The sequence below is a fragment of the Saccostrea cucullata genome, unplaced genomic scaffold (assembly GCF_032062105.1).
Source record: "Saccostrea cucullata isolate Sc308-1 unplaced genomic scaffold, CSIRO_AGI_Scuc_v1 ctg236, whole genome shotgun sequence".
Taxonomy (NCBI): Eukaryota; Metazoa; Mollusca; class Bivalvia; order Ostreida; family Ostreidae; genus Saccostrea; species Saccostrea cuccullata.
In genome coordinates, this window is record NW_026932733.1 from 173,666 (window position 1) to 182,946 (window position 9,281).

Below are 9,281 nucleotides of genomic sequence, written 5' to 3' on the forward strand. Positions count from 1 at the left end.
AAGATTATTCCAAGGGTGAAACATTAATTTAATGATAAGTAGCTAGTTTCACGCTGTATTTAGATATATAAATAAAATGTACTCCACTACTCAAGAAACAATACTTATATCCTTCCACTCAAGAAACATTATATTGCATCAGCTTTAGGACGCTGATTGCCTTGTTTATTCTTAAAGAATGACAAAGCCAAATAGAACTCGTCAGAGGTTTAAGAAGGTATTTTTGTCATATTTCTTTGTACTTGAAAAATAATGAATTTTTCAAAAATTCAAGAACAGAATATCATAAAGTTATGGTATGAATTAAATTTTTTGACCGTTTTATTTTAGAAGCAAAGTCAAATCAGTATCTATGTCATTAACTTTTTCTTTGAAATAAAGAATTAAAATCATATGTCTACTGTATTTCTGTCTTTAGGCAATAAAAAGATGTTATCCTTTATAGTATCTACCAGGTGATACTACCAAACTGACAATTTGACTACAATATAGGTACTGGTTAATATGATTTTCTTCCATTACAAATATTTTTTTAGGAATATTAGTTGTTTTTATATGGTTCGTATTTTTAAATTTTTCTTATTTTCAAATATGATAAATTGTTCATATAAAAATACAAAATAATGCCAAAACAAAAAATTTGATCGTTTTATTGCGCGAAAAAAAAATCTTAGTTGATTTTTTGCCAAAATATAATATTGGATTCGAGTCTTTCAATGGCTATTAGATGTTTTTGGTACATTTTGAAACTTTATTTTTATACGCCACCATTCCGTCATTAGAAAATTTAGTTTCTGCCATCTCAAAACCGGGTTTTCATTTGAAGATTTATGAAAAGAAGGAAAGGAAAAGCCTAAGGAAAGAAGAAAGGAAAATAAGAGGACAGAAAAATTATATATTTTTATTCCCTTTCTAAATATATCAGATATATAGCAAGTGTACTTTGAATTTTTTTCTTTAGTCAGAAAACCAAACAAGAAGAGACCAAGACAAGAATCCCTCAGACAAGAATGCTTTTAACAAACTTTATTGGAAGTTGATGAAAGACACATTCAACATGAAAATGTCCAACGAAATTCCACCAGCCCAAAGACATAATGATTAACGGTGAAAAACATTTTGATAAGACTGAAGCAATGAATTCATATTTTTCTTCCATTTCGACAAATGAAGATTCAAATGAAATATTGCCAAACATGTACAATTTGTGTAGTGACACACTCAGTAATATTGTCATTGAGGAAAAAAGAAGTAATCGATATTATATCAATTCTTCCCATGAAGAAATCCATAGGTCCTGACTGTGTTACACAAAATGTTAAAATCTTTATAAACGCTTTATACAGTTGCTAAACCACTTACATTGTTTTTTTAATAGGTCTTTATAAAAAACCATTTCCTTTTTTATGGAAAATTGCACGTTATTCCTTTGATTAAAAAAGGTGATCCCTCCTTAGTTTCTAATTATAGACCTGTGTCGTAACTACATATCTTGTGTTAGTAAAATTATGGGGAGAATTATTTTTAAACATATGTACAATTATTTTCATTGTAATAATTTGTTTTATCGATATCAGGATGGATTTTTACCAGGTCATATAACTGTGTATCAATTACTAGAAACATATCATAGTATTGTTCAAAATATTGATGAGGGCAAATCATGTATGGGTTTTTTTGCAATCATTCAAAACCTTTTACAGAGTTTTGCATGACGGGCTTCTTTTTAAATTACAAACTTATGGCATATCATGTGGTCTTCTCCATTGGTTTTCTAGTTATTTGTGTAAAAGGTCACAATAAGTAATGTATAAAGATCTGTTATCATCAAAACTAGATATTTTTGCAGGTGTACCCCACGGTTCCGTTTTAGGGCCACTTTTATTTCTGATATATGTAAATGATGTTTCTGTAAATATGTTATCATTGTGTAGACTTTTTGCTGATGATAATTCGATTTAACAATCTTCATACAATATACTTGATATTGAATATAGTTTAAATCATGATTTACATACTCTGGAACTTTGGTCAAATCAATGGCGTCTAAAATTTGACCCTTCCAAAACAAAAGTTATTTTTTCAACAAGAAAAATATTTCTGTTATGGCAAAATTATTTTTTCAGGTAACAAACTGGAGTGTGTCCCTGTTCATGCCAGTTCACTTAGGTCTATTGTTGTCACAAAACCTTAGCTGGCCAGATTACATTGACAGCATTGTAAACAATGCTTATAAGAAACTTGCGCTTTTGAAATAACTTAAATTTAAAATCGGTAGGACACACCTTTCAAATTCAAAATTGTATGTCACATTTATCAGACCCTCGCTCGAATACGCTTTGATTGTTTGGGATGGCTGCTCTAACCATGAAGCCGATAAGCTTGAGAGAGTGCAATTATCTGCAGCTAGAATTGTTACTTGACTTTTAATTTTTGTGTCAAGAGAAATACTAAATATTCTGAAACTGGCAGGGAAACATTGAAAGTTAGGCGCTATATTGCAAAAATGACTCCTATGTACAAAATTCATAATGATAGCGTACCTGAATATTTGAATGATATTGTTCCACACAAGCACGAAAACATTTCAAATATAATACCCCTATTAAAGAACAATTTCTTGCTCCAAGATGCAGATTAGAATTATATAAAAGATCTTTTATTCCCGACGCTGTGAAATAGTGGAATTCATTAAAGACAGAAACGCGAGAAGCCATCTCGCTCAATGCATTTCTCTAAAACTTAACTACAGAAGTAAAAAATCCCCAATCTATTTTTCGATTGGTAAACGTTATACAAATATAACCCACACTTAAGGTAGGATTCTTCTCACATTTTTTGTATTTAGAAATTGAAGAAATTTTCACAGAATCAAGAGGACAATATCACTAAGTGTTGGTATAAGTGAGATTAAATTTGACCGTTTAATATTAGAGGCAAGGTCAGGTCAAGGTCATTACCTTTTTCGTGGACATTAAGAATAAAAAATTACTGTTTCCAATCATGCGATCCCTACTTGAAATTCAAAAGATTGAATGTTTTTCTTAATGCATAAAAAGATACAACCATATAGGGCCTATAAGATGATATTACCAAATTGACATGGATAATTCAAATAAAATGGATATTTGTTAATCCGCATTTCCTCTACTTTTCTTAAATTTTTAGGATATATTAGTTATTTTTATATGCTTCCTATATTTAACTTTTTCTCCTTTTCACATATAGTAAAGATGTCACATAAAGGTACAAAATGATACAAAAGCTAAAAGTTTTGATAGTTTACTAAGAGAGAAATAACACTTTTATGGATTTTTGGCTCAAATCTGTACTTAGATTTGAAGCATTTAAAAGCCAACATAGTTCTAGTATGTGTGCAAAATCTTATTTATTCGATATAATTTGAAACTTTAGTCTCTTATTATTAACATAACTTACATTTGAAAATTTTGTCTTATCTTTGATTGCGTAAAAATTATAACTAAATTCAATGTTATCTAATAATTTTGAGAGGCAGAAAAGAAGATATTTTCATACGCCACCATTCTGCCAAAAATATAGTCCCTCTTAGTTTTCAAACGCAGTGTACCATTTTTATTTAAAGTTGTACAGTTGTGACGAGGAAAGAAAAATATGGTCTTTTAAATCTCTTACACCTAAATATATAAGACATATACGCAAATATGCTTTGAATATTTCATCTAGTCAGAAACTAGAGAAGAATCCTACCTTAACTTAGACACAAATGTATACTTAACTATGATCTACATAAAAGAAACATTATTAATAGCCCTTTATGTTCATGTTGAAAGTATGAAGATGTTTATCATTTCTTTTTTTGCCTGTAGGAATTATCCAAACGCTAGGAATACTGCAGGTAATCATTTTAATCGCCTATCTTTTCTTGACGAATTGGTCAATATTGACACTTTGTTATAATGTGGTGATGTAAATTTGCCTGTACAATTTAATACATATATTTTTGCAGCTGTGCATAAATTTATTGATGAATCCTGTAGATTTTAAATTGTTATGTTACTTAAAAAATATTCCACTTGTATCACTTTTTGAATTTACATTCCTATGTATACTACATGTATTTTAAATGCATGACATATAGTTATATTTAAGGAGAGGAACTCGTAAGTTGAAAGAACTTGTTTCCAATCCTTTTGATTTTTTTCAATAAAATATGTTAAAAAAACAAATTTGATTACATTTAGTTTCTTTTCAATTTTTCTTACTAGTATTAATTTGAATTAAAAAAACTGTTGGAATGGAGAGTCCAAATGTGCTGCCAGTGAATATGCCATGGAATAAAAACATACAAATTCTATTATAATAACTTTTTGTTATTATCATATTGTTTGATATGATTATTGCTATACTACATGTACTTTTCATTAATCTCATGTCATTCTCCATATGAACTGTAAAGACTATTAACATAAGTTCGTATGTATACATGTGTTTGGTATTGATTTATGAGGAATGACCGTTCATTTTTGATTTTTCTTTTCATATATTGTATTAATGCTATAAGACCTATGTCTTTTGCAAATAAGAAATTGAATTGAATTGTCTCTTATCTGTCGATGTCCTCTCCAAAAAAAATCTACGTAACAAATAAATGCCTTTTATTGAATCAATTCATTGATAAATAGACTTCATAGAAAAGCTTATCGTGCGAGCATGAGATGTACTGTCACTGCAATGCCGGAATGTTTTCTGTGAAGTCGATATACCTAGGGATCTCATAAAGGGATATATATTTATTTATTTGATATTTTTTTAGTCTTAAATAATTATATTTAGTAACCTGATATATCGGCAAACATGAGAACTGTGGTATAGGAAGTTGTCCATGGCAGTGCACGTGAGTGATTGGCAAACGTGACTATTCCCGGCACGTGAGGTGTGAGTTTCTTGAGGGCAGACTCCTCCTCGGGGTTGGGGGCTAGTCCCTGGGCCTGGCGTATCAGCTGTAGTATCTTGGGTGTGCCCTTCCGATCTAAACATAAAGGATACATGTATCATACTCGGCGTTTCAAGAATAAAATGCATGTTTCTTTTAGAAATCAGAAACTCTGGGAGCGCTGACTGTGTACATTTTATACTCAGTGTAGTCACTATTAATTTGACACACACACACACACCCTCTCTCTCACACACACTTTTAACACAACCTTTTAGAATTTTTTTATGCCCCCGTACACGAATTTTTGGGGGTATATAGTGTTTGTCGTGTCCGTCCGTCTATCTAGCTGTCTGTTTGTCTGTTTGTCCGCAAAAACTTTAACCTTTCCCATAACTTTTGATTTAGTGGAGCTACGATTTTCATATTTCACACGTGTTTTCCTTGTGACAAGACCTTTCTTTGGATACCATCAAATTTGACCTTTGGCTTGGAGTCTGACCCACTTTTACATTAAAATTCCAAAGTTTTACTTTGGTCATATCTTTTGAACAGTAGATACCAGAACTTGAATAATTCATATATGTATTCTTTGTGGAAAGACCTTTCATTGGATACCATTTACCTTGACCTTTTGACTTTGACCTTTGAGATATCCGTACTTATAAAAAACTTTAACCTTGGCGATAACTTTTGAACGGAGAGAGCTAGGGCTTTCATACTTCACATATGTAATCCTTGTGAAAAGACCCTTCATTGGATACGAAGAACTTTGACCCTTTGACCTTGACCTTAGAGTTTAACTTACTTTTAAAAAACAGACCTTGACCATAACTTTTGAAGGGTAAGGACGAGTGCTTTCATACTTTTCATATTTATTCCGTGTGACAAGACCTTTCATTTGATATAAAGAATTTTGCTTGGAGTTTGACCTTCTTTTTAAAATTTCAACCCTTTTGAAGGGTTAGGGCTAGGGCTTCCATACTTCACATATGCATTCTTTGTGGCAAGACCTTTCATTGCATACCAATTACCAGGGGTACCTTGACCTTTTGAACTTTTGATCGTGGAGATTTTTGTACTAATGAAAAAACCTTATTCTTAGCCTACGTTCATATTTCACAATTGTATTTCCAGTGAGATTATCATGCTTTTGGTACCATTATATTAAAGCATTTAAGAAAAGTTTCATCTTCGCTATGTTGCCATACAGGGGCATCAGTGTTTCACAAACACATCTCTTTTTTTTTTGTTAAACGTATTTTTATGATGACTTTCGATGTATTTTAGTTTTTTCCCACTTTGAAATAATTCTTAAACTGACTAGTAATTTAGAACTGCAACAACTACAATCAATGTAATCATATCTTAAGAGGTTGTGGAAATACGGTTGCCTTATACCTTTTATATGAACTACCGGTATTGTGTTACATAATCTCTATTTCCTCCTTCGATTCCTTAAATAAACTTTTCCTCGTTTTTTTGTGAAAACAAAGATTGTCAGCAACAGTCTAAACAGATTTAAAAAAAAAAAAAAAAAAAAATTGCCATTGCAACTAAATTGAAATTTAAAAAATATTCGATCAACAGTCACACAATGAAAATATGTAAATACATGTCATGTCTATTTAATATTATTTATACAAATAGAGCGCACCCTGCACATTATATAATGCAGAATAAAAAATGAACGTTTAAAGTCTACAATACTATGATGAATGTTCGGTGTACTGTACTATTGTTTTGACAAGTTAAGGAATAATTACCATGGCAATCTATTACCATATTTTTCTTTCATTTTATTATCAAACTTTGTTCTTTATAAGTATTTATTTAAGATAAATTTTAACTAGGCCGTGTTTAAATGAGAATCAGAGAGGAAGAATTATTTTAAGTAAAATATATATTTACCTTCATCTGATTTTACATAAGGTTTAGCAGACATTTCTGGCAGTGATGTAATATTTAAATCCCAGTTTTCCGTCATACGAGGAAGATGTATTCGGTATTTTACAAGTACTAACAAAAAAAACTGGATGTTTTTTAGATCCTTCTCAACCAGGAAATACTAAAGAACCCTAGTAGTAGTAGGAGATGCAAAAAATTCCCATAACAAACCATCAGAATCTCTTATTCCTCCCACTATGTATACTTTTTGAATCAAGGATTTTGTGGACGATACAAGTTAGTCAGCTGGAAACATTGGGAGTTTGAGAAGCTTCAGAGATTTAGTAAATCCTTTAAATTCTGATAATAAATATTCTAAAGATAGTTTTTATGTCCCCGTATTTGTTAAAAAATTGAACGACCCTCCAAACCTTTACCCTAGCTAGGTCGTTTGTGCGTTGCATTGGTCTAGTTAAATCTGATATGGGCTACTGCGAATTAACTTGACAATTTCAATCAATTTTTTGGTTACAATCTGTCAATATATTGAACCTTTAAATATTTGCAATATACAATAAAGATCTTCCATAAAATTATTTTATCGTGTAAATCCAACAAGGCGAAATTCGGGTAAGCTTCACACGGTAGCTACGGACAGACAAGCTATTGCCTCTTTTCTGATCTTTTGAGAAGTTATGATAATTCACTTTTTAAAAATATATAATTCATACCAGCATATTATGCCTTAGCATCAACATACATATACATATGTCAGAGGCTTTATCTATGGTTATGTGAGTCAATATATCACGTCAAAAGTCTCTGCGAATGTTCTACGGTTTTGTTTTTGTTTTTTTAGTTTTAATTAATTTCAAGTCCGTTTGAAAACGGGCCAAATAAAGATAAAGGGGCTATTTTAGGGGCTGTATTGCCCAGTTTTATTTTGAATAAACTTGACAAAGTTAGTCTTCTAATGTGCCTATTGTTTTATTTACACTCAGACAAACATTCAGATAGACTGACCACGGGCACGTCTCATAATCGCTTCTGGTCTTAGATTTGACAAACAGAGCTGAAAATAATGTTCTGGATTTAATTGTTTAAATCTTCTGAAAGATAATCCTCTTATGATTCATTAATTTACACTGTTGGTTTAATTGATAATTCTAATAAGAAGTTAAGAAAATGTCTAAAAGGTGTTAAAAAATTCACAATCCTTTAATTTGTTGACTTGATGATAAACAAACCATTTTGGAGTTTAATATTTTTTAATTCAAGAATTTAAGCCACCATACCACATTTTATTACAAAACTATCCCATCATTTCAAAAGTATTTGAAAATAAAACGGTCTGTGCAAAGACAAGAAATCATTTGTATATGTGATATACATGTATCTGTTTACTGGACATGAAGAGTGGTCAGTTGTATCGTGCACATACGAATTAACAGCTTATTGGTGCTTCTACATGACTTCTATTTCAGCAGCATTAGTTTATCAAATATGTTTTTAAAAAAGTTTCACCGTGATTTAGAAATGCATGCATGAGACGGTAAAAAGAAGAATGCAAGTCTTTTGACAAATAGGATTTCAAAAGAACTTATTCGTCTGTAAATATAAAAATAAATAAAAATAAAATTACAAAATATAGTACTGAAAAAATTACCTGAAATATTTTGCGAGTCTTCCATACATAAACAGATGGGAATATTTGAAAGTATAATATACACATATATAAGAACCTTTATCCTCGACTGTCAACAAAGACAATAAAACATCATCTTGAAGAAGGTCAAACACGGGTCGGCGAATCTGGCTCACAGAAAGTTAAACTGAATTCCTGATGGGGTGTTTAATTAACTATGGAAACATTAAGGTTTTATGTACAGACAACTCCAAATCGTTTAATCCGGTCATCCGAAGGCGGCGTATAGTCAATATTTTTAAACGGATCGATTAAAATGCTGTCATCTGATTTTTTCTCAAATTATTCCGGGTATCTACATAAGTGTTATTTCTTCTTATGTAAGTCTCCTTTGTACAATCGATTTTATAAGTGTTAAACTTGTAGTCGTTAAATCCTGTCGAGTTTTATCACCTTTTTCCTATTTTAAGCTAGGTAAAAATCGCACGGGTGAATTTCTCTACTGTTATGGAAACTCAAAGAAAATTTTAATTAAAGGCTTAGAATGACATGTGTATACAGGTTCTGCATCATGCAGATATTAGTAGAAACCCCTCAAGGAAAAGCGGAACGTCATTTATTTTATGTCGGACTTGTGTTTTAATTAGTAAGGTTCTCTCTGTGACCACAGGGGTCTCACCACCCATTTCATGTCCCCGGGCACTTCAAATTATAACCAGACTCGCTTATTTATTGTAAACACCAAGTACATTGTTGGATTTTCTAACATTTCTTGCATTTTTCCCCCAAACAAGTCACGAGTGAATGTCTGCGTGATTTAACTGTGGTTTTAGT

General features: G+C 31.2%; 1 protein-coding gene across 4 annotated transcripts in view; it reads right to left on the bottom strand.

Moving 5' to 3' along the window:
• The window catches only part of LOC134235963 (adenylate cyclase type 10-like), a 43,748-nt gene that overhangs the window by 33,128 nt on the left and 1,339 nt on the right, over positions 1 to 9,281 (bottom strand). For 2 of the 4 annotated variants that reach the window (XR_009985510.1, XM_062718140.1), the window contains exons 1-2: positions 6,827 to 6,907; positions 4,820 to 5,011 (exon numbers count right to left, since the gene is read on the bottom strand). Coding sequence is in view for 3 of the 4 variants with exons in the window: in XM_062718140.1 (XP_062574124.1) it covers positions 4,820 to 5,011; positions 6,827 to 6,902 (268 nt within the window). In the remaining variant the exon portion in view is untranslated. Of the gene's footprint in view, positions 1 to 4,819; positions 5,012 to 6,826; positions 6,908 to 8,468; positions 8,550 to 9,281 lie in introns of those variants that run through there. The other 2 variants (XM_062718141.1, XM_062718142.1) reach the window with 2 other exon arrangements.